Below are 25,756 nucleotides of genomic sequence, written 5' to 3' on the forward strand. Positions count from 1 at the left end.
ACTCATGGGTTCACACTCTGCGACTCTGGGCAATAGCTTGCTTAATCTCCACACCGGCCCCTCGCGGCGGGATGCCTGGCTTTCACCTTGTGGATACCCTGCTGGGGTTATCTCACAGGGGAATACCAGGACGGGTTCCCTAAGCAAGCGCCGGGAAACCCTTTGTGGGTAGCTGTGCGCTATATAAGCTCAAATACATTTACATTTACACTGTAAGACCAGCGGATGTGTCGCATCTCAGCTATAAACGAAGGGTTTTTCAAAGCTGCCGTGCTCGGTGGTTCTCTTGGTCAGACCTGCTCCAGCTCTCTCACACGCCACAATTTTCCCAACTGCTCTTGCAGCCTGTTTTGACGCTGCTATTTTGTCACAGAAAGTGTCTGCACAAGAAATGGGCCCGCCATGCAACGCAAAAACCAGGCGCAACAATACTTTCACACTGGCGGGAGTAAGCTAAACACTCTGTGCTGGGGGTAAGCCCTATAGATCGATTAATACAAATACTGCTGCGTTCGCTAACATTAATTCATAAGAAAAGAACAAAAATACAACAATAATAAATCCTGTGGCTGAGAGGCGGGCGTGAAACTAAGCAGCACGACCATGTTTCTCCGAGGTGAGGAAGAAATGCCTCTGAGAAAGCATCGTCATTTTGGGATTCAGGCGTGGTTTTCGTTCTCTCCTCTTCCCATTGGCTGGAAGGTAAAATTTCAGCCAATGGGAAGAGGAGAGAACGAAAACAAGATAGAAGAGAAAAAACAAGCCCCCGAATCTGGAAAAGACGGGGCTTGAACCGAGTGACGCCCCTCTCCTCCAAAGGCTGGCCTCCCTTTAGGAAGCCAGCCAATGGAGAAGAGGGGCGGGTTCAAGCCCCATACTAAAAAACATTAAATCTCGGCTGTGCGAGCACTGCTGCGCAGTGCAACGCAACGCTAGTCCGAGACCTAAAAAACAAAGAAATTCTCTGACCTCATTCTTGTTTTCCGGTGAGAATACTGGTGCTGCATGAATCTACAAAAGTGAAGAGATTCTGTGACCGATCTTTGAGCTTGACAGATAATACTGGTGCAGTATAGCTCGACGTAAACAGAAAGATTCTCGGACCCGACTCTAACCATCTAGAGGTACTACTAGTACTGTACAAATCTGCGTAAACAAATTCTCTGATCCCACGCTATACTGATGCTGTATAAAACTGCAAAGGCAAGGAAATTCTCTAACCCCACTCTCAAGGGATAATACTGGTGCTGCAGAAATCTACGCAACCAAAGAAATTCTCTGGCCCTGCTCTTTTGTTTCGTTATAGTGAGTAGCGTTGACCAAGTAATAGCTTTGCAATAATGCTACGGGGATGTTAACCAAGAAAGCCATGTCGGTTCCTTTGCTACGTGTCGGGCATGCCCAAGAAGGTGTGGGGCTTACAGGCTTGTCCTTTGCAGAGAAAGTCTAGATGCATTTAACAATCCAACTTGCAATGCCTGTTTTATATCAGACAGACCTTAAGTGAGTTTAGCAACGGCCAAGGATGATTGGTCTTTCAAGAAGGCTTAATCCCTTCATATAGCACAGTATCACCAGTTTTGCACCTACAGTGTGTCATGCTCTTTCCGCTATAGAACCAGGTTGCAGAAATACACAGGCAGCTTAAGGCTCAGTTTGTTGCCCCACCAGGTTGATCGTTTGGGTCTCGCTCTCCATAATGACCCCTTGTGTCAGAGTAGAATGGACTCCCTCCTCCGGAGACTCTGGTGGAGGAGATGGTAAGGGCATGGTGGAGGCAAGGGTGAGTGCCTGCATGCACAAGGCAGTGGAGGAGGGCTTGTAGCCTTGTCCTTGTGTATCTTAGGCACTAAATGCTGAGGTTTCTTAAAGGATAGTTCTTCCTCGAAGGCGAGCAACCATTTCTTAGTGTATAAAGGGAAATAACTCACAGCTTTCCTTAGGGTGGCTTCTCGGAAACTTTCCAGTCCTAGGGTGGATGCAAAGTCACTTCTGTCTGGCATCAAGTTCTTCTGGCCTTTCAAAAGCGGGTGCCTCAGTTCCCTCTGACATCGGAGAAGAGGGTCTAGCACTGGGTCTTGCGTACTGCTTCGACACTGACTTAGGCTCCTACGATGGAGCGCTGGCAGCCTTCATGGGTAAGGTGTCAAGGTGTGGTGGTGTTCGACTCCTTTCATTCGAAGCCTGATTGACTCTAAAGTCTTGTCTTGGTGTTGACCGGAGCCCGAAGGTGGCAGTGCACGAGATGCAGAGGCTTTTTTGATGCCTAACTCCCTCTGGAGCTGTGCTATGCCTCAGCACAAGGGCAAATAGGAGGGTGGGATTTTGAAGTAGCACTCGGGTGGTACCTACGGTGGCCTTCGGTGTTGTCTTTGTTTTTGGTCCCACAGGTGTCAACACCGAAGGACTTGAAAATAAACTGGAGCCCTTGAGAATAAGGTCTGTGGGCTGGGTGTCGGCGGGTGTGATCTTACTCTGGAGGACTCTGTCTTGACATTGGGGGTCTTGTTTGCCGAAAATAATATATGCAGTCTTGGCGGATGACTGTTGCTTCTTCATTAGGTACACCCAGCATCCTTCTCTCCTGTACTTTCAAGCCTTTTTGCAGAATAAGACCATGCATAACAGGACACCTTGTTGTGTTGGAGGGATAGACAAAGGCTGCAGATGCTGTGGTATCAGCCCGAGCTCAGTTCCAAAGACTCATTACGTGCCCACATCGCTCAATTCCCTGCAAGAAATTGGGATAGATTTTACCTGAAAGCACCGGCAATGAAATATGTGATGGTGTCATTGATGTAATACACTGTTGTCCTATCGATGAAACGGACATCACCACTTTGATCTTACTCTCTTCAAGCTCTCCTACATTTCATTTTCTTTGGGTTCAACTTGCTATTAAACACACCCAAAGTGATCAGGACAATTTGAGACTGAATCCATCGAGTGTTACTTGGCTTCACTATCTTGTGGAGAATCGAGGTCTGTGAGTCCAATCTCTTTCCTGCTTTTAAGGCTTCATCTTGTCCACACATTAAGATCTCAATTAGTTCATGCTGATGCTACCTCTTGCTTGATTGATCCACTGATAAAAATGGTACACTAGTATAACTGTCCCTTTAAGTTCTTTCCAACAGATACGTTGCCTGTCATGGACTGGACCTCCCGCTACTCCAAAACGTATTCCTGGGCAGTGGGCAGAGCCTAGCTCAAGATAGCAGCGGACGTGTAGGTCAAAGTTTTGCATCTACCGGGGAGAAAACATTACCTACCTATCATGACCTGGGACATAGAAGTCTGATTGCAGCCTGTTTTGTGACTCTGAAGGGAGGCGAACATGAATTGGAAGAAGCAAAATCATGCGATATGCCTGATGTGACGAAAACATGTAGTTTGTGAAAGGTGAGGCAAGGTAGGAAGATGGAGGTTGGGTGGCCTAGGCCCAGGCCTGCCAAATCCAGAAACTGCGACCACAGAAGATGTAAGCAGTACCAGATTACAGGCCAGCAAGGAAGTCAGGCAGCGAGAGTGGAGGGTGTGCGCTCTTAAGACCAACAACAGGAGGTGGTAGTGAACAACCTGTGCCAAGAACTACAACAAGCAGGAACCCAACATAAAACTAAATCATTACGAAAGGCTTGGCAGAAGGTTACACCCTTAAGAGCTCAAATCAGCATGAACTATTACCACGTGGAGAGTCTAAATGCTAAATATTGCAGAGGGCAAAGAAGCAGGCTGCTTGATAGTGGCTAAATTAACAACACAACAAGCTAGATCATGCACAGAACAGATCTGTGTATATTTAGCTCTTAGAGCGGTATTGGAGGAAGATTAACCGGTTTCCACACATTATACTAACATGTATTCGGCTAAAAGAGAGATCAACAAGCTTGAGAATGAAACTTGACAGATACCCCAATGTCATTCACATCTGAGAAAAGTTGAGAGGATCTCGAACAACCGGGTGCTGAAGAAGTCCTGACTGTGATACAAAACCTTAGATTATCAAAGGTACCAGTTCCAGATGGCTTCACGTCCATCTTTTAGACAGCATCTGCATCTTTGCTGCAAGAACCCTCTTTTAGATCCAGGCTATAATCAGACAATTTAACGACGCTCCAGTTGCCAATCATAAAGACCCATTTAACTACTCAACTTAGATGCAAAATGTTTTGCAAACGTTTTTGCAACAGGGTTGCACAATTTGCTTTTGGACCGGCTGCATTCCAATCAAACAATCTTTATTGTAGGGAAAGAAACATGTTATAGTAGATACAAAATCCAGCATATATTTACATGGCACAGAGGAGGCAGGGAAACGGTTGTCACTCGATGACGAAAAATGTATTTGACCACCTGGACTGGACCTTCTTGATAGAGGTCTTAAGAAAACGTCTTTAAAAACATGTAAGGTTGAGGTAACGTTTCATGTAAGGTATTCAAGCCCAACATTGGAAACCTGGGACCTAAAATCAGGTTGAATGGTAGAATAACTGAGAAGAATCACATTAAAAGATGGACAAGGCAGGTGAGGAACAAGCCAGAAATTAAGGGGATTAAACTGGGCTCTGATTATTTTTAAATCACAACTTTTACCCAAAACATTACGCTTCCTCTGGACAACTTTGAAACATCCATTGCAGCAATACTGGCAGAACTCTGGGAATATGAGCTGAACTCAATCAAAGAGTAGAAAGATTGAACCTTTGTGCACCTAAAGCGCTTATCCATTCCGTACAGACTTAGTTGCCATTCAAATGGACGGGAAAGAGTCCCAGAACATCTAGGAATAGCTATACTGAGAAACCTGACTGAAAGGCTTACTAGGAATGTGGTGAGAGTTGCATGTAGGGTCACGGTGGAGCTCTGCAGCTGGCACGTGCTTCAGATATCATGGCCGGGCCGCACAACAGCTGCTTGCATGACATTTGACCACAAATACTTTATCTGTTCCATGCGTTTCCGCTGGCAGGACAGAAGGGCGACATCCAGACACTACAACCATATGCCAGATTGACATTTGTCAAGGTGAAAAGGCAAAAATAAGCTGGAAGCAGTTCAAAGTAGTTTACCTAGAAATGGGGTCCGGGGCATACAGCAAATGCATTATACGAATCTGTAGATACTACTAGAATGTTCCCACTTAGAAAAACAAGAGAAATGGTGCTATGTAGGCCATGCTCTAGAAGGCAGATCCTTATGGGAGGTTCATTTGCTGCCTACAGCATAGAGAGACCCTGTAAATAAGGCCATCTTAAAACTTTGGGACATACTGGAGTTGGGAGATACCCTGACCTCATACCAAACTCATTTCACAACCCTTATAAACAAGGAAAATGTGGCCACAGGTATGAAGGATAGAGTTTAAGAAACAGAACAGAAAGGGTCTGTTATACAGTGTGGGGATCTATTCTTGAAAGGACAAATCAACACTTTATGCAAGTCAGAGGATAATATGGGTTTCAAGAGGAAGAAAGATCATAACAATGAAGGGAGACACTGGGTCTCGTAGCCCAAAACTAGGAAAGGTAGCTCTAAACCACTACCTCCAGTTGAGAAATTGTTTAAATCCCACATATACTGAACTTGAGCCATTTTAATGACTTATAACACATTGATGGAGGCAAAAGAAAACACATGCTACCAATGCCATAACAACGAGAAAAAGATTTGGAGATTACTTTGAATGGGGACCACTGAGATCAGACACTAAAGAGAGAATCAGAGCTCAAGGAAGGCAAACTCTGACCAAGAGGGCCCCAAACATTGTTGAAAGGTCTAAAGGGAAACGCTTGGTCTACTTGCAAACAGAAAATCATTGCGGTAGGTCCTTCAGGGAGTGGAGGGGAATATAATTATTGTTGTTATCCAAATGATATCAATGATTGAAACTAAAAACTACCTTCACTGCTGTTAGGACTCCTCTGGCCTTTGGCATTTGTACCCTGCCTTTTCTCATTCCTCATGACCTTCCACCAGTCCTTAATAAGTGTCTGCCATGTTGTGGTGTGTACGGCCCCTCAGACCTCCGGTTTGGCATATGAGACCCTCCTGCTGTCAACAGAGCTACTCCGCACCGAAACCCCCTGGCTGCTGAAGTGGACCAGGGTCCCTCATCTGCGTCCACCAGAAATCGCTCAGCCCTTTGGGGCTCACTTTGAAACAACAGAGAACTCCACATTGCACCATGAAGGCATTGGTACAATTAGGAGCAGTGAATAAACAGCAACATTTAGCTCAGCATAATCCTGAGAAGTGGTTGATTCACCCCTGGTGCGCTCTGTGAATCTTTCCCTCCTCCGCTAAAGCATCTCTATTATTATGCAAGAGCCCCTGAGGAGGGTTCTTAGAGCAAGACAACCCAACTGTGCCTTTCTGCAAAGGAGTGAGTATGTGTTGCTCTCTTACCATCAAAGATTGGCCCTGCTAGGGCAGGACCTTCCCATTCTCACATGGTCGGACACATTCACGTGGCTCACTTACTGTAAAACGAGACCACGTCATCAAAGAGCCTGAAGGTGAGCAAGGGCTCAGGTAGTTCCCGCAGGAAGGTCTTCAAGATAACTGCCGGGAGATGAACGTCCTCATATTGTTCGAAATTCACTGGAACCCCTGGAGATAAGGAGACAACAGAGAGAAGAGGGAATAAGGGAGTGATGGGGGAAGAACTGAGGTGCAGCGTGATTAGAAAAGGCAGTTAGGAGACTGAGGAAAAAGTCCAGGGAGAAGGATGTAGAGAGCAGGAAGAGAGTGAGGAGAGGATAAGGGGAGGAAGGGGTGGAAAGCAGCATGGGAGGAGTGTGAGCAGGAGAGCCAGCGAGGAGAGCAGCAATTGAGAAGGCTAAATACAGGCTAAAAGAATGCGGCTAGAGAGGCGAGGAAGAAGAGGCGTGAGCTCACAGGCCGAAGAAAGGAGGGTGAAAGGATCAAGCAACAAGGCACATAATTGGAAGAACGCCATTCAGCTGACGCTAAATAAATATTCCTTTTATTCTACAATGGAGGAGGGTGTGATAAGAGCATGTGAAGGACGTTGAATTCCTTCCTAGTACCCTAGTCCTCCATCAGGGCACTGAACAATCATGCCCGCAAGATCCCAGAGCACGTTCTGGAAATATATATTTCTATAATATTTCCTTAAAAAAGCCATTTAATAAAAAGAAAAAACATACTTTCAAGCAGGGGCTGTTTCTTCACAAGAGTGGGGGAGCATCGCCCCGCCTGCTGTGATCCGTGCAGGTAAAAAAATATAACGGCAATGAAAAGATTTCATTTTATTTTTCCAACGTGCGCTCTGCAGCAGCCTGCCTACACCAAGCCTAGATACATGCAGGGCGGGTTCTCTGCTGCTGACTGACCGCAGAGGACAGGAGCAGTGCCTGGCTGGATGCTCCAAGGTGCGCATATCAGTTTGGCCGGCTGTCTTACGACAGCCAAAGTGACATGCGCACTTTGAAGCTCTCGACTCAGCGGTCTTAGACAGCTGGGTGGAGACCAACCACAGGTCTACAGGGCCTGAAGGAGTGTCCAGTCAGCCCGCTCCATCCAATCCAGGCACTTCTCTCATGCTCGTTAACAGCATGAGAGCCGTGTCGTGATTGATTAGGGGAAAACACAGAAGAGGACGTGCAGCTGTGGGTAAGTACCATTTATTTTATTTATTTAAAATGTTATTTTAGTAGTTTATTTCAACTTTTGGAGGGACGGGTTGTTTTATTTTGAGCTTTTATGGGTAGGGAGTTTTTTTGGGGGGCTTTTGAAGGGAGGGGTGTTTTACTTTGGGGTTTTGGAGGGCGGGTTTTTTTATTTTGTTTTGGGAAGTGGTGGGCCACTTTACTCACCTCACCACTTTCAAACGGTGCAGCTGCCCCTGCTTTCAAGCCTACTTATGTATTATATTAGCCTCATTCCATTCTTTTTTTTGCGAAAAACAAACGCATTTCTGAAACTAAAGAGTCACTAGAACTCAAGTAGTGATCAAAAAAACGTTTCCATACACCTTTTCAAAAAGTAAAATGAAGGACATGGGTAGAATGTATCTAGACAGGCCTGGGTTCTTGAAAGCTACAACAAACTGACAATGTACGCTTAATGTAGTACGTACCACCAGTATCCCATCATGACTTGTCAGTGGCAACTCCACCAGTCCAGTTTTCACCAAGACATGGGATCATGCACTTCAGCCAGCAAGTTGGACTATGGGAACGCCCTCTATGCAGAGATCACTAAGCAACTCACTCAAAGTCTAGAAACCATTCAGAACTTGGCAGCCAGACTCATCCTCAACCTCCGACACAGACCTCACATCAAACCACACCTCAGAGAGATACACTGTGTTGGACAGGCCACATGACGGGCCGCTCTCCCCCGGCTCGACCAGGCCCGAGCCCAGTCACGCAAGCACCACACACCACCATTGCACGCCCTACGTCCCCTCAGGGACCCCTGCCCTCGAACATGATAACCTCGTGGGTCCGATCCACTGCCGGCCCATGCACCCAGCCCGGGCCGCCATCTTGGACGCCTCGCCACGAGGCCGCCTGGCCCCCGATCGACCTCAACCCTGGGCCTAGCCCAGCCTCAGACAATCCGGCACCACCCTCCACCCAGGAGGTGAGCGGGCTACTTGGCAAGTCAATGGGAGAGAGAGGTGCCGATGGCTCTCCCCCCGCCCAGTGCCGCTCACCCATCGCCTCCCCGGGCGCTGGCTCCACCCCCCTGCTGGGTGTCTGGACTCCCTCATCCCGGACCTCCCGACCTCCAAGTGCGAGGGTCCGGACATCAAAGCACGCCAGCCCTATAACTGGGACAGCTCCAGAGCAGGAAGTCAGTTGTATCTTGGAGTCGAGAGACGTAAGAGGAACTCATCCTGGACGGACTACTGGCGCTGCCGTAGCTCTGTCCTGTGCACCATCGTCCTGCCTGTTGGCGCTGCCACAGCCGTCGTAACCTTCATTCTTCACCGTCGTCCGGATCTGCTGGCGAGGCCGCGGACCGTTGTAACCATCATCTTCATCGGGACCTGCTTGGCTTCTCCACGGCCCGTCGACCATCCTTCATCCATCTCGGGACCTGCTTGGCTCCTCCACGGCCCGATCAGCAACCACGCCGAGCTCGAGGATTGAGAGCTATTTAACTCATTGGTAACTAAGACTGTCCCGCTACCCTTTCTCCTCAACCAGAGATCAGAACCGAGGGGACCCCTGAGTCCAGACCTCCTTGTATCATAGCGACGTAACCTAAGAATTGCATATAAAGTCTCGTTAACCTTCAATCTTGTGTGGTGTCCGTCTGTGGGGGGGGAGTTACTTACCTGTACAGTCGTTGGAGACGGCTCTCCCTGGAGACCTCTCCCCGTAATCTCGGCCGACCCTCCCGGTCCGTCTAACATTGGTGGCCAGCGGCGCGATCCGAATCACCGCATAACGTACAGAGAGTAGCTCACCCCACAACGAACAACAATGTCGACTAAAGAGAGCGGATCAACTGAGAAGTTCCAAATGGAAAAACTAGAGGAATACAGCCATCGTGAACTAAAGCAGTTCTGCATCGAACTAGGTATCGCTACCACCGGACTAAGTACCAAGGACGATTTTAAGCATGCCCTAGAATCTTGGGCAGAGACCGGGGATGTCGAAACCCCTAAGCAAAGCACCGCGAAAAATACCAACACGGCCCCTGAGGGGCAAAGAACCAGTCTCTCGCAAGACGAGATCCAAGAAAGAGAAAAAGCCCGACTACACGAACTCGAAATGGCCCGACTCAAGATGGACATAGAACTCAAATTGGCCGAGCAAAAAATAAACTTAGAGCACCTTCGCCTCCGAGAAGAAAGAGAGGAGAAACAGAGGCAAAGGGAGCTCGAGGAAAAAAGACTAACGTACGAGCACGAACGGAACCTAGCCGAGATCAACCTGCGCAAACAAAATAAAGAGTTAGGGGTGCCCGACAGACCGTCCACCCCAGGGACCGCGGAGAAAAAAGTGCACATCCCCAAGGATGTGGTCCGAGAATATTTTCGAGAAGACGACATCCAGCAATGGTTTAAGGCCTATGAAATCGCGATGACTGCGCACCGGATCGATAGAACCGACTGGGGAGCCGGCCTATGGGGCAAATTCCTCAATGAGGGCCGCGATACTCTGTTACAGCTCCCAGACCACCAGATGACCTCCTACGACCATATGAAAGCGGCCCTCCTCACCCGCTATGGCCTCACGCCCGAGATGTACCGTCAGAGGTTCCGAGACTGCACACGCATTCCAGGTACAACTTGGGTGGACTATGTAACGTACTTTAGCCGAGCCTTCGAAGGCTGGATCAGAGGGAACAACGTCACGACCTACGAGCAGCTGTTCAATCTGATGGTATGGGAGCATCTGTCCAACAATTGCTTCATTGAACTACGCCAACACCTCCTCGACAGCAAGTTAACCGATCCCCGGCAGCTCGCAGCCGAAGCTGACCGGTGGGAGATCACCAGAGTGGGCCGGAATGGGTCCTACGAGCAGAACAGGAACAACAATGGTCACTACCGACCCAGAGGAGGAGGAGGGGGCCAAGGACGAGGAAGAGACAATACTCCGGCCGCCCCCGCTACCAGCACCACCCCCCCGGCCAACCGGGGCAGCACCCCGGCGCGACCGGGATACAGAGCCAATGTTACATGTCACCGATGCCAACGAGTCGGCCACTATGCAAACGACCCAAGCTGCCCGCAGTATCAGAGTCCAAGACCCCGCCAGGTGGCCGCCGCGGCACTAGGGGAAGAACAGATCTCCGAGGAACAAGAAACAGGCGAGCAAGAGTATCAAGAGTGGGAGCCAGCCGCCATGACTCTCGCGTGCTTAGGAGGAAGAGACATGGTCCCGCGGGTCCCCCTACCCGCTAACACCCAGAAGTACAGCCAATGGGTGAGCATCAATGGACAACGGGCCGAAGCCCTTCGAGACACCGGGGCCAGTGTGACAGCCGTCCGCTGTCATCTGGTGACCCCAGAACAATATCTACCGAACGTTCTCTGCCCTGTGCGATCAGCCGACAACTCGGAAAGTCTGTGTCGGATGGCCTGCGTCCCCTTTGAGTGGGGAGGGGTCTCCGGCATGTTGAAGGTAACGGTCCGAGACGACGCCCCCGTGGAATGCCTCCTCGGAAATGACCTGGAAAGCTCCCCGTGGGCAGCCGTGGAGCGAAAAGAACACTTGGGGATGTTGGGCGTCCCAGACTGGGCGTGCGTCACCACCCGGTCCATGGCCGCCCGTGCCAACCATCACCCGGAAGAACCAGAATGGCCGGCGCCACCGCCTCCGGTCGCCCCCGCCGAGACCCCCGATCATGGCATCCCCCTCGAACTTGCTCAACCTTCCGACCTCGCTAATCTTGATCAGTGGGCTCAAGAAGGGGGACCCACACAAGAACAATTTCGTCAGGAACAGAAGACCTGTCCCTCCCTTGAGGGACTCCGACAACAAGCGCTCGCCCAAAGCGCCGGGGATACCTCCGGAACTCATTGGGTCTACTGGGACAATGATCTATTGTACAGCGAGCAACGAATCGCCGAGCTGGGGGCCAACCGAGTACTAGTGGTGCCCCTCCGCTTTAGAGACTTCCTGCTAAACCTGGCCCACGATGCCCCCCTGGCAGGGCACCTGGGACAGGATAAAACCTACAGCCGCCTAGTGACCCACTTCTTCTGGCCCAAAATGAGAAACGATGTGCACCAGCATTGCCGATCTTGCCCCACGTGCCAAGCCAGTGGGAAGAGCGGCCGCAAATTAAAGGCTCCCCTGCAACCCTTTCCAGTAGTCACAACCCCATTTGAGAGGGTCGGGATAGACATTGTGGGACCCCTGGACCCGCGTACAAGACAAGGCCATCGCTTCATCCTGGTACTAGTGGACCACGCCACCCGCTACCCTGAGGCTATTCCTCTCCGGACCGTGACAGCCCCAGTGGTCGGCCGGGCCCTGATGGGGATCTTCTCCCGTGTGGGGTTCCCCCGAGAAGTCGTCAGTGACAGAGGCACGAACTTCATTTCTAAATATATGAAGTCCCTCTGGCAACAGTGTGGGGTCACCTACCGCTTCACGACCCCCTATCACCCCCAAGGAAACGGACTTGTTGAGCGGTTCAATCGCACGCTAAAAGGGATGATCGGGGGATTGGAAGAGCCCCTCCGTCGCCAGTGGGACGTGCTGCTGCCGTGCCTCCTCTTCGCCTACCGGGAGGTCCCACAGAAGTCCCTAGGCTTCAGCCCCTTCGAGCTGCTCTATGGGCACCCAGTACGGGGGCCACTCAGCCTGATCAAAGAAGGCTGGGAGATGCCTCCGGCCAAGAGTCCTCCAGATGTCTTCCGGTACCTCCTCACCCTCCGCAACCAGTCCCGGCGGTTCAGAGACCTCGCAAAAGCCAACCTAGAGGCCAGTCAAGAGGACATGAAGAAATGGTATGACCAGAACGCCTCATCCATTGAATTCGAGCCGGGGCAACAGGTCTGGGTAATGTCCCCCACCGAACCGTGCGCTCTCCAAGACAAATGGACGGGACCCTTCAAGGTAATCGAGCGCAAGGGTCCTGCCACCTATCTGATCGATATGGAGTCCGCCCGGAATCCGCTCCGAGTCCTCCACACCAACAGACTGAAACCCCACTTTGCACGAACAGAACTCAGCCTCTTGATGGCCACAGACAATGGGGTTGAAGACGACTCCGAGCCTCTCCCTGACCTCTTGCGGACCCAGGAGCAAGACGGCTCCGTGGATGGGGTCCGACTCTCGGAGACCCTCACCAGAGAACAACGGCAAGAGTGCCAAGCCCTCCTATCACGGTTCGCCAGTCTGTTCTCCCTCACCCCGGGTGTCACTTCCTGGTGTGTGCACGATGTGGACACCGGAGACAGCCCTCCTATCCGCCACCGGGCCTACCGCGTACCTGATCGGGTACGGGCCTGCATCCAGGCGGAAGTAGCTAAGATGCTCACGCTCGGGGTCATCGAGCCCTCAGACAGTCCATGGGCCAGCCCGGTCGTACTGGTCCCCAAAGCAGCCGCCCCCGGGACCACACCAGAACTCCGGTTCTGTGTCGACTACCGGGGTCTGAATGAAGTCACCAGAACGGACGCACACCCCATCCCCCGGGCAGATGAACTGGTCGACCGAATGGGCGCTGCCCGCTACCTCAGCATCTTCGACCTGACGGCAGGTTATTGGCAGATCGGCCTCACACCCCGAGCACAAGAACGCTCTGCCTTCTCCACCCCCGATGGCCACTATCACTTTACGGTCATGCCCTTCGGCATGAAGAACGCCCCAGCGACGTTCCAACGGCTCGTCAATCAGGTCCTGGCGGGGCTCGAAGAGTTCAGCGCCGCCTACCTGGACGACATCGCTGTGTACAGCCACCATTGGACCGAGCACCTCCACCACCTCCAAGCAGTGCTGCGAGCTGGCCTCACGATCAAGGCCAGCAAATGCCAAATTGGACAAGGGTCGGTGACCTACCTCGGACACCAGGTGGGAAGCGGCCTAGTGGCCCCCCTACAGCTGAAAATTGCCGCCATCCAGAACTGGCAACCCCCTATCACTCAAACTGAGGTGCGAGCCTTCCTGGGCCTCACGGGCTACTACCGAAGGTTCGTGAAAGATTATGGTACCATCGTGGGGCCTCTCACCGAACTCACGTCAAAAAATCAGCCCAAGAAGGTGAACTGGACCCCAGAGTGTCAAGCGGCATTCGAACAGTTAAAGGCCGCCATGTGTTCCGCTCCTGTGCTCCAGGCCCCAGACTACAGCCGGGAGTTCGTCGTCCAGACGGACGCCTCCGACCAGGGCATTGGGGCGGTCCTGTCCCAAGTGAACACCGAAGGCCTCGATCAACCGGTGGCCTTCATCAGCCGGAGACTCCTACCCCGGGAACAACGCTGGAGCACCATAGAGAGGGAAGCCTTCGCTGTGGTATGGGCCCTCAAGAAGCTCCGGCCCTACCTTTTTGGCACCCACTTTCGGGTGCAGACTGACCACCGACCCCTGCAGTGGTTGATGCATATGCGGGGGGAAAACCCAAAATTGCTACGCTGGTCCATCTCCTTACAAGGTATGGACTTCACAGTCGAACACCGGCCTGGGTCCGACCACGCCAACGCCGATGGCCTGTCCCGGTTTTTCCGCCTCGACGAAGAGAGTCCCCAAGAGGATGGGTAACTCTCCCCGCCTTCAGCTGGGGGGGACGCATGTTGGACAGGCCACATGACGGGCCGCTCTCCCCCGGCTCGACCAGGCCCGAGCCCAGTCACGCAAGCACCACACACCACCATTGCACGCCCTACGTCCCCTCAGGGACCCCTGCCCTCGAACATGATAACCTCGTGGGTCCGATCCACTGCCGGCCCATGCACCCAGCCCGGGCCGCCATCTTGGACGCCTCGCCACGAGGCCGCCTGGCCCCCGATCGACCTCAACCCTGGGCCTAGCCCAGCCTCAGACAATCCGGCACCACCCTCCACCCAGGAGGTGAGCGGGCTACTTGGCAAGTCAATGGGAGAGAGAGGTGCCGATGGCTCTCCCCCCGCCCAGTGCCGCTCACCCATCGCCTCCCCGGGCGCTGGCTCCACCCCCCTGCTGGGTGTCTGGACTCCCTCATCCCGGACCTCCCGACCTCCAAGTGCGAGGGTCCGGACATCAAAGCACGCCAGCCCTATAACTGGGACAGCTCCAGAGCAGGAAGTCAGTTGTATCTTGGAGTCGAGAGACGTAAGAGGAACTCATCCTGGACGGACTACTGGCGCTGCCGTAGCTCTGTCCTGTGCACCATCGTCCTGCCTGTTGGCGCTGCCACAGCCGTCGTAACCTTCATTCTTCACCGTCGTCCGGATCTGCTGGCGAGGCCGCGGACCGTTGTAACCATCATCTTCATCGGGACCTGCTTGGCTTCTCCACGGCCCGTCGACCATCCTTCATCCATCTCGGGACCTGCTTGGCTCCTCCACGGCCCGATCAGCAACCACGCCGAGCTCGAGGATTGAGAGCTATTTAACTCATTGGTAACTAAGACTGTCCCGCTACCCTTTCTCCTCAACCAGAGATCAGAACCGAGGGGACCCCTGAGTCCAGACCTCCTTGTATCATAGCGACGTAACCTAAGAATTGCATATAAAGTCTCGTTAACCTTCAATCTTGTGTGGTGTCCGTCTGTGGGGGGGGAGTTACTTACCTGTACAGTCGTTGGAGACGGCTCTCCCTGGAGACCTCTCCCCGTAATCTCGGCCGACCCTCCCGGTCCGTCTAACACACTGGCTCCCAATACACAAACGCGTTGAATTCAAACTCGTCACACACAAATGCAAGGTACTCCACAACTCAGGCACCACCTACACGAGCAGTTGCAGCTCGGTAGGACTCCTACTTACACACATCCCATGCATCCAAAGAACCAGATCAGGACGAAGGGCTTGGTCTTACATCGCTCCTAGTGTGGAATGCCCTCCTACTCCATATCAGAGCCTCCTCCTCTCTTCTTGAACTCTGCAAGAATCTGAAGACCTGGCTTTTCAATTAAGCAGCCTACCATAGGCAGGGCTAGGCACACACACCTGCCCAGCTTCAGGATGCCCTTGTAGGAAATAGATCACTTTACAAATACATATAACATAACAGTGTGGGTTCTCCGATGTTCAGTGAGGCCAGATTTATAACAGAAACTATTCAAACATTCCTAGCACTGATCAGATTCTTCTCCGATATGAATTCTCTTATGCTGAGTGAGTACGTACTTTCAACTCTGTATTTTCAAGCATTCTGAGCCTGACATTACTTTCTCCAGTGTATGTTCTTTCCTGTTGAGTGAGGTGGGGTTTTCGGACTGAAGCTTGTCTGGGATACGGGGCACTGTTAAAGGTTTTCTCCAACACAGTTTCTTGCATGGTGTTAAACCTCAAGCATTTATAACATTCATAGCACTGATCAGGTTTATCCTCAGTGTGTGCGCTCTCTTGGTGAGACTGATCTTCTGACTCAAGCTTTTGTGACATTCATAGCACTGATCAGGTTTATCCTCAGTGTGTGGGCTCTCTTGGTGAGACTGATCTTCTGACTCAAGCTTTTGTGACATTCATAGCACTGATCAGGTTTATCCTCAGTGTGTGCGCTCTCTTGGTGAGACTGATCTTCTGACTCAATCTTTTGTGACATTCATAGCACTGATCGGGTTTATCCTCAGTGTGTGCGCTCTATTGGTGAGACTGATCTTCTGACTCAAGCTTTTGTGACATTCATAGCACTGATCAGGTTTATCCTCAGTGTGTGCGCTCTCTTGGTGAGACTGATCTTCTGACTCAAGCTTTCGTGACATTCATAGAACTGATAAGGCTTATCCTCAGTGTGAGCGCTCTCTTGGTGAGACTGATCTTCTGACTCAAGCTTTTGTGACATTCATAGCACTGATTAGGTTTATCCTCAGTGTGCGCTCTCTTGGTGAGACTGATTTTCTGACTCAAGCTTTTGTGACATTCTGGATACTGATCAGGTTTTTCTCCAGTGTGGATCTTCTCATTCTGCATGAGGCATGCTTTCGTACTCAATCATTTCTGCAAAGAACACTCAAAAGGTTTTCCTCCAATATGCATGCTCTCATAATTGTTATGTTATGTTACTTTTATTTGTAGCGCGCACTGATATTCACAAGTGTCCCGGTGCGGAGCTATGAGGGGTGGAAGTGTGGTCTTTAAACAAAAAGATGTATTTTCAGGTTTTTCTTGAAAACCAATGGGTCCTGAATATTTCTTAAGAGCAAGGGGAAGGGCATTCCAAGCAACAGCAGCCTTCCGAGCGAAAGAGCTGCCTCCTAGCCTCTGGTATTTGAAGCGTGGGACCTGGGCAAGACATAGGACATAGATCGCAGCTGTCTGGGGGGTGCATAAAAGGAGAAACGTTTTTGCAAGTAGGAGGGGCCAAGGCCATGCAGAGCACGATGAGCCATAACCAACAATTTAAATCTGACCCCTTCAACAACGGGAAGCCAGTGTAGTGAGCGCAAGTGATGTCGTACACTATTCTTTGCGGAAGTGCCCAGCAGGAGTCTGGCTGCCACATTTAGGACTACCTGGAGCTTTTTCAACAGATAGCCCGGGACGCCACTATAAAAAACATTGGCATAGTCCAGCGAGAACAAAATAAGTGCACAGGTAACCGTTTCCCTCGCCACCTGGGGTAGGAAAGGAAATAACTTCCATAGGGTTTTGAGAAGACCAAAACAGTTGCCGGTCAGCTTCTTGATATGAATCGAGAAGGAAAGGCTCTCATCATACCACACCCCCAGATTCTTGGCGGGCTTCCCTGTAGCGGTGGGAAGGGGGAACTCCGGTGGCCAAAGAGATTCAGGAAATTAGGAGGACATTTTCAAAAGAGGAGTATCTCAGACTTCTCTTCATTACACTTAAGTTTCGCAGCTGCCAACCATTTAAAAATGGAAAAGAGACCATGTTGAACAGGGAAGACTGAGTCCGCATTTTGATGATTATGGACTTAAACATGATGGGTTTTGGCATTCTGAGCACTGATGATGTGTTTCCCCATTGTAGGTTGTATTATGTTGTGTGAAAACAGTTTTCTGAGAAAAGCCTTTGCATTCAAAACACTGATAATGTTCTGCCCCAGAGTACATCCTCTCAAGGAGAATGAGATGATATGGACGCCTGATGCTTTTTCCACATTTAAAGCAATCACAGCGTTTCTTGCTTTAGTTAATGCCTTCAGGTTGAGTTTGGTCTTGCATACATGCAACTGTAAAAGAACCTACATCAAGAGTCATGATATGTTAGGCTAATGTTTGTCATCATCCTCTAGTGGGAGCTACAGGCCTTCTCCACAACACTTGTAATGACCTAATGATGGCTTCTGTCTTTAGTTCACATTGTATCACCTTTGCAAGCAGCTAAAGTAATCCATAAATGTTCACTGAGCTGTCCCAATGCATGTATGTCTCTTGTGCAGTTACTTCCTTCGTTTTGTGCATGTGGGTTCTCTCATGTGGAATTAGGTTGACGGTATTTATTTATTTACGAGTTTGTAAAGAAGTGATCAGTTCTCTGGCTCGGGTTCAGTGTTTAGAAATTTGGTACATATTTACATGCATGTAATGGCAGAAAGTTAGGACACGCAGGATAATATTAGGCATGATGTGTAGCAGAAAGCCTGTCCATGTTCTTGACCCGCTGTGTGATAAATAGCTCCATGGATGGCTTCTATTCTGTATGTTAACTTCAGAAGACATAGTTGATGGGCATCTTCTAACGCTTCACACTGTGCTCCAGGAGCCTTGGAAAGACCTTTCTTTTCTACTGTCTGTGCTCTCTCTTCCTGCTTGAGACGAGTCATCCCACTGGTGCTTCTACACGGCCTTCCTCAGGCACCCTCTGACTAACTTTACAACAGAGGTTATTCTCATATGCACTTAATAGATAATACCTTTCTCCTGATTAAAGTATTGTGTGAATCTTCAAATGGCTCAGAGTGAAAATATACTTTTTCAGAGGTAATTCAATACCAATAACTAACCTTTGTTATATGTTTCTGGTGATTTTTCTTGGGGGCGGGGGACGGTTGGTAATGTATCTAAAAAGTGTGGGATTAGAGATCTTTCATTTTCAGTAGTTTTCTCCGCTCATTTCCTCACCCCTCCTTGAATCTTCCAAAACATTTCCCTCTAGGAGCTTCTAGACATAAGAGCAAAGTAAATGTTTTTATTGTGTTGATTTTTGTTAATTGCTGCTTGCATATGTTTTCTTAAAAGTGCAGAGACGGTTTTCATGCTTTTAGGGCTATGACCTAATTGTCTTGGGGTGGGGGAGGGGCACATGAGCCCAGCAATGCTGTGGTTGGTGAGACTATGAAGTGCCTCTGGCCACAAATTAAGACGTCTGGAGGGAAGGAGGGCGCTCTGAAAGAATGGTACAGTTAGAGTAACTGTGGCTGCAGTTGACATATGTGGTGAGAACCACTCCTTTACTGCAGAGACAAATGGGGAAATACCTGCTCTGAGGTCAGAGAGAGCGGCTGCTGCAGATAGTCTGTTTGCTGCAGTTATCAATGGAGTGTGTACTGCAGGTATTGCATGAATAAGTGGCATGTACTGCACAGAGGTATGTGGAAGGCTTGTTGCAGAGAGGGTTTGTTCTGAAGGTGCTGGTGGTTCTGCAGTTTTGTGGAAGTTTTGAAGCTTGTAGCAATTCTAGATTAACATTCATCTGGTGGGTGGGGTTGGGGTTGGAATAATATCCTGTTTTTCTCACATAAACCAGCAACCATAGGCAACATACTTTGGCTTTGGGGGTCATACATGAAGGTTATGCATCCTTCAACAATAGGCCATATAAAAACAATCTGACAAGTCATACTGACTCATTCTCAACACACGTAGGGTTGATGCCTACATTTTTTGATTTACAAAAACAAAGCGGCTAGTCCAAGCAATCACTAGTTGGTGGAACTAAGCATGGCGTGCTAAACAAAAATTTTCAATTAACAATACTCAATGTATTGCACACAGAGGTAGAAGGCATGCAATGGTATCAGTAACTGTATGGTATTAAGACAATATGCTGAGGCGGTGTGGAGAAAACCTGAATCGGCATGCACGGGTGCATGAATGTGTGTCTAATGGTGGAAACGGACTGTCATGGGAGTAGAAATGAAAGGCAGTCTGTTAGAGGTATAGTGAGCCCAGGAAAATCCAGGTGGAGTTACAGGCTGACACGTCTCTCTTCATGCAGGGCTTTTACAGAGCGTGTAAATGCCCTGGGGCATGTCACTAGCAAAAAAGCAAGATAGGGGAGACTGAAATCTAATAGTCAGATTTTTCAAGCGAACAACGTAAGAGTAAACCCCGATATACAAGGAAGGAGCAGAGAGGCAGAGGGGACAATATTCGGAGTAGACTTGAAGCAAATGCACAGGCACGTGAACAGGAGTCCATGTACAGCTTTGAAGAGCCGCCACAATGCTGCTCACCTTGTACAGGGGAGGGGGCAGGGGTGGCTAACCAGACCGTCTACATCCATGTTGTCAGCAATAAGATATAGGTAGTTGTCCTTCATCCACACAGCGCTTCCGACACACAAGTCGGACAGTATGAACGTTCCTGATCTAGACTTATCTTCACAGCCTTGCAGCAAGAGGCCGATTGTGGGAGTAACAGATGCAGTAAAAGGCAAACTCTCCTGTAGGTCTTAAGGTTGTCTGACATCGTGTAAGGTGCAGGCGTCGGATGTTAAGGAGTGTTCTACAGGCCATGCCCTGCCAATCACAACCATACATCTGTCTGGGTTCGTTTACATGACCCCGCTAGTGCTGCCCCTATGCTCCTGGCCCGGCCAGGGCAGGGAGGTGGGTATATTTAGGATGCATTACGGAATGCAGAATGCAGACCCTTGAGCATTTGTTGACTGCTGAGGAAATGGGTGGAGTGAGGTGAAAAGAATGCCTAGGTTGAGGTGTGGGTGCTATAGATGGCAGTGGCAGTGATGGGGCGCTTACTTCGCAGGTGTTGCAGGGGCAGGTGGCACAGGCGTTACAGGGGCGCATGGGGAGGCGCTGCAAGGCTTGAGTGATGCCACTGAACATGGGGTGTAAGCTGCTGGAGGTACAGGGGCTCCACCAAGAGATATCAAAGGGTAACTCTGACTGTGGGCTGATGTTGGAGAGGAATTCACCTCAAAGGGCTGCAGAAGCAGAAGGGTTTATTCTGTCGGCTTTTGCAAGTCCTGGAGCAGTCGATAAGACCTATTTTGCCGAACAGGCTGCACGGGTGGAAGGAGAATCTTTCTAATGCAGTGTTCACAGCAGGGGCAGATGGCATAATACTGTAACAGGCACTTCTATTACTCACCCAGGTTGTACTTGTGCTGCACTTCTTTAACAATCTGTGTATTTGCAGATCTCCGAAAGATTCCTTCTGTTGAGAGGGCTGAGAGAGAAAAGATGGACAGGCTTAAATTTGATTCAACTGATACAATTCATTTCACTTTCGTAAGGCACTAGAACCATAACTACTTGTTTCATAAACCACACTCTAATCCGCAAAGTTGCTTAACAAAAGCAGATTTGACGGTCTCCTCCATGGAACAAATGGAAAGGAAGGGATAAGAAGGTGTTTGAGGACCAGGTGCCACCTAGTGCCAGTGGGGTGTAGGCCTAGAGGTGTTTAGTTTCTGCCCCATCCCTTGTCTACCCTCAGCGCTGCAGCCAGGAAATGTTACCGTCAGATGTGTGATGTCATGAATAGGAGGGAAGAATGCAACACTGTGAGCCAATCACAATCGGACATGGCGCCCGGTCTCTGAAGCAGACTTTGCTAATGAAGATAACTCAAAGCATGTTGCGAAGAGCGTCACGTTTCATTGGCAATGGGACCAGAGGCGTGTCCAAGGACTCCTTTCACACGCATACAACACTACGCAGCAAGGCAACCACTCACGTAGGATAAACGGCAACTGCACAGCAGGAATATGTTAACTTCTCTTCAGAATAACTGCTCCAAGCAGAAGAAATGCTCTTTTTAGACATTTCAAAACTGTGAAAGGCGCCTGTGTTTCAGAATCTTGTAGGTGCCAAGCTTTCTCTAGTCCAAGTGCCTCCTACACAAGTTTTAAAGCCAAGCCACAGGAGTTGCGACACCACAGAAACAGAGAGAAAGTTGGGCGCTGTGGGTTGTAAGAAGAAGATCAATGGCTTATTTACTGTATTCGCCTGGAAAGCATTTTGACTGCTAGATTGTCTTTGGGCTCCTTCCCTCCCCCAGGGGCGCTCCATCCTTCCCTCCCCAGGGGCGCTCCATCCTTCTCTCCCCAGGGGGCGCTCCATCCTTCTTTCCCCCAGGGGGCGCTCCATCCTCCCCCCACCAGGGGCGCTCCATCCTTACCCCACCAGGGGCGCTCCATCCTTACCCCACCAGGAGCGTTCCATCCTTCCCCTCCCCACCAGGGGCGCTCTCCCCCCCCCCCCACCTACCAGGGGCGCTCCATCCCCCCCCCCCCACCACCACTAGGGGCACTCCATCCTTCCCCCCCACCAGGGGCGCTCCATCCTCCCCCCCCACCATGGGCGCTCCATCCTCCCCCCCCCCCCACCATGGGCGCTCCATCCTCCCCGCCCCCCACCAAGGGCGCTCCATCCTTCTCCCACCAGGGGTGCTCCATCCTTCCCTCCCCCCCATCAGGGGCACTCCATACTCCCCACCCCCACCAAGGGTGCTCCATCCTCCCCCCCCCACCAGGGGCGCTCCATCCTCCCCCCCCCCCACCAGGGGCGCTCCATCCTTCCCCCACCAGGGGCGCTCCATCCTTCCCCCACCAGGGGCGCTCCATCCTTCCCCCACCAGGGGCGCTCCATCCTTACCCCACTAGGGGCGCTCCATCCTCACCCCACCCCCCCAGGGGCGCTCCATCCTTCCCTCCCCCCATCAGAGGCACTCCAGCCTCCCTCCCCCCCGCCCACCAGGGGGCGTCCATCCTCCCTGCCCCCACCAGGGGGCGTCCATCCTCTCCCCCCCACCCCCACCAGGGGCACTCCATCCTCCCCCCACCCCACCAGGGGCGCTCCATCCTTCCCCCACCAGGGGCGCTCCATCCTCACCCCCCCCCCCCCAGGGTCGCTCCATCCTTCCCTCCCCCCATCAGAGGCGCTCCATCCCCCCCCCCCCCCCCACCAGGGGCGCTCCATCCTTCCCCCCCCCCCCCACCAGGGGCGCTCCCATCCTTCCCCCTACTAGGGGCGCTCCATCCTCCCCCCACCCCACCAGGGGCGCTCCATCCTTCCCCCCCCACTAGGGGCGCTCCATCCACCCCCCCCCCACCAGGGGCGTTCCACCCCCCCCCCCACCAGGGGCGTTCCATCCCCCCCCCACCCCCCCACCAGGGGCGCTCCATCCCCTCCCCCCAGCATGGGCACTCCCCCCCCCTCCCCCCCACCAGGGGCGCTCCTTCCCCCCCCCACCAGGGGCGCTCCATCCTTCCCCCCCACCAGGGGCGCTCCATCCTTCCCCCCCACCAGGGGCGCTCCATCCTTCCCCCCCACCAGGGGCGTTCCATCCTTCCCCCCACCAGGGGCGCTCCATCCCCCCCTCCTCCCCCCCCCCCACCAGGGGCGCTCCATCCTTCCCCCCCACCCGGGGGAGCTCTATCCCCTCCCCCCACCAGGGGCGCTCCATCCCCTCCCCCCACCAGGGGCGCTCCATCCTTCCCTCCCACAGGGGCGCTCCATCCTTCCCCCCCACCAGGGGCGCTCCATCCTTCCCCCACCAGGGGTGCTCCATCCTTCCTTCCGCTGGGGGTGCTCCATCCATCCCCCCACCAGGGGCGCTCCATCCTTCCCCCCACCAGGGGCGCTCCATTCTTCCCGCCCCACCAGGGGCGCTCCATCCTTCCCGCCCCACCAGGGGCGCTCCATCCTTCCCGCCCCACCAGGGGCGCGCCATCCTTCCCGCCCCACCAGGGGCGCGCCATCCTTCCCGCCCCACCAGGGGCGCGCCATCCTTCACGCCCCACCAGGGGCGCGCCATCCTTCACGCCCCACCAGGGGCGCGCCATCCTTCACGCCCCACCAGGGGCGCTCCATCCTTCCCCCCCCCACCAGGGGCGCTCCATCCCCCACCAGGGGCACTCCATCCCCCCACCAAGGGTGCTCGATTCCCCCCCCACCAGGGGCGCGCCATTCTCCCCCCCCCACCAGGGGCGCTCCATCCTTCCACCACCAGGGGCGCTCCATCCTTCTCCCTCACCAGGGGCGCTCCATCCTTCTCCCTCAACAGGGGCGCTCCATCCTTCTCCCTCACCAGGGGCGCTCCATCCTTCCCCCACCAGGGGCGCTCCATCCTTCCTACTCAGCAGAGGCGCTCCATCCTTGTGATTCTTGCTCCAATCACAGCACATGTAGCCTCTGGGAAGTAACGGTGTGGTCCTGCTTCAGATAATGGAATAAATGCGCTGAGGCTTGCCTGCCGGCGGTGACATTTTTAACCTTCTTGCTTTATTTTCGAGCTGATTACTTGCTGCTTAAGATTTTATTTCCTTACTCACCCTTATCCTGTTCTTTTCCCCTCTAGACTCCCCGTTCCACTGCGAGCAGAGCTCGATTGATGTGGAGAGAGCCTATTGGGCGAGACACTTGCTGGTGATTCCTACACTTCCGGTCGGAGGAGGTGAGTGGTCTAGCGCTCGGACCTTCCTCTCTTCAAAACCGGACGCAGGGGGTGACGCGCGCTGGATGCGCTGAGGCTTGCCTGCCGGCGGTGACATTTTTAACCTTCTTGCTTTATTTTCGAGCGGATTACTAGCTGCTTAAGATTTTATTTGCCCACTCACCCTTATCCTGTTGTTCTTTTCCCCTCTAGACTCCCCGTTCCACCGCGAGCAGAGCTCGATTGATGTGGAGGGAGCCTATTGGGCGAGACACTTGCTGGTGATTCCTACACTTCCGATCAGAGGAGGTGAGCGGTCTAGCGCTCGGACCTTCCTCCCTTCAAAACCGGACGCAGGGGGTGACGCGCGCTGGATGCGCTGAGGCTTGCCTGCCGGCGGTGACATTTTTAACCTTCTTGCTTTATTTTCGAGCTGATTACTAGCTGCTTAAGATTTTATTTGCTCACTCACCCTTATCCTGTTGTACTTTTCCCCTCTAGACTCCCCGTTCCACCGCGAGCAGAGCTCGATTGATGTGGAGGGAGCCTATTGGGCAAGACACTTGCTGGTGATTCCTACACTTCTGGTCGGAGGAGGTGAGCGGTCTAGCGCTCGGACCATTCTCCCTTCAAAACCTGATGCAGGGGACAACGTGCACTGACGCGCTGGCGGTGCGCCGAAGCCGCCCCAAAGTTAAGCCCGTCTGCGCCCGTTCGCGCCCGAACCGGACCAGGGGCCACTTCCCCTGTTCAATGTTTCCCAACCCGTGCCTACTCTCCAGAGGAGCTGTTATCCCTGCGAGGCCAGGAGCCCATTGCCAAGCATCTCCTAACTACTCTTGAGCATTTTGGTTTATTGCAACACTCGCATCCCTCCCTGCCTCGGAAGGGCCTTGCCACCGCCACGTTTAACTCCGAGTCTGACTCATCACATGCAATCCCTTCCTCCGATTGTCTGGGCACGGGGCAGGACTATCTGTCTATTTGGTACTTGAACACCCGTTCGCTGGTCAAACACCAAGTAGAGATTTTCTACCTCTTAGAAACAGTTAAACCAGCTATGCTCCTGCTATCCGAAATGTGGCTCACACCAGAGTCTACTCCTGACATCCTGGCTGCCCTCCCTGACAGCTACTACATCCTTCAGGCAAATCGGCCTCAGGAGAAAGTTGGGGGGGGGGGGGTGTTGCTGCCATTATCTCCCACTCCTATAAAGTCAACTCTATTACCATGCCCCCCATCCCATCGGTCGATTACTCACTTTTTAAACTTGAGACGGACACTCTCCCTCTCACATTTGCCCTCTTTTATCGCCCTCCTGGATAGTTGCCTGGCTTTCTCAACTCATTTAGTAGTATGGTGGCTGAATTGGCGATTAACCATGCCAAAATCTTCATAATAGGAGACTTTAACAACTGGCCCAATCTCAGCAGGAAAGTGCTCCTTCTAGGGAGTTCACGGACCTGTTAACTGGTCTCAATTTTTCTCAGCATATCAATGTTGCTACCCATGTTAAGGGTTACATCTTGGACCAGCTCTGGTCTTTAAATCAGGATGTTCTAAACTTACAGATCTCCCCATGTGTTTGGTC

At 52.0% G+C, this 25,756-nt stretch overlaps 1 protein-coding gene across 1 annotated transcript in view; it reads right to left on the minus strand.

The window, feature by feature from the left end:
- ARHGAP1 (Rho GTPase activating protein 1) overlaps nt 1-25,756 on the minus strand; it is a 199,499-nt gene that overhangs the window by 10,383 nt on the left and 163,360 nt on the right. Inside the window, exons 10-11 of the mRNA XM_086959671.1 lie at nt 20,878-20,955; nt 6,484-6,612 (exon numbers count right to left, since the gene is read on the minus strand). Coding sequence (XP_086815797.1) covers nt 6,484-6,612; nt 20,878-20,955 — 207 coding nt within the window. The remainder of the gene's footprint in view (nt 1-6,483; nt 6,613-20,877; nt 20,956-25,756) is intronic.

This window comes from Lissotriton vulgaris, chromosome 2_2 (assembly GCF_964263255.1).
Source record: "Lissotriton vulgaris chromosome 2_2, aLisVul1.2, whole genome shotgun sequence".
Classification (NCBI taxonomy): domain Eukaryota; kingdom Metazoa; phylum Chordata; class Amphibia; order Caudata; family Salamandridae; genus Lissotriton; species Lissotriton vulgaris.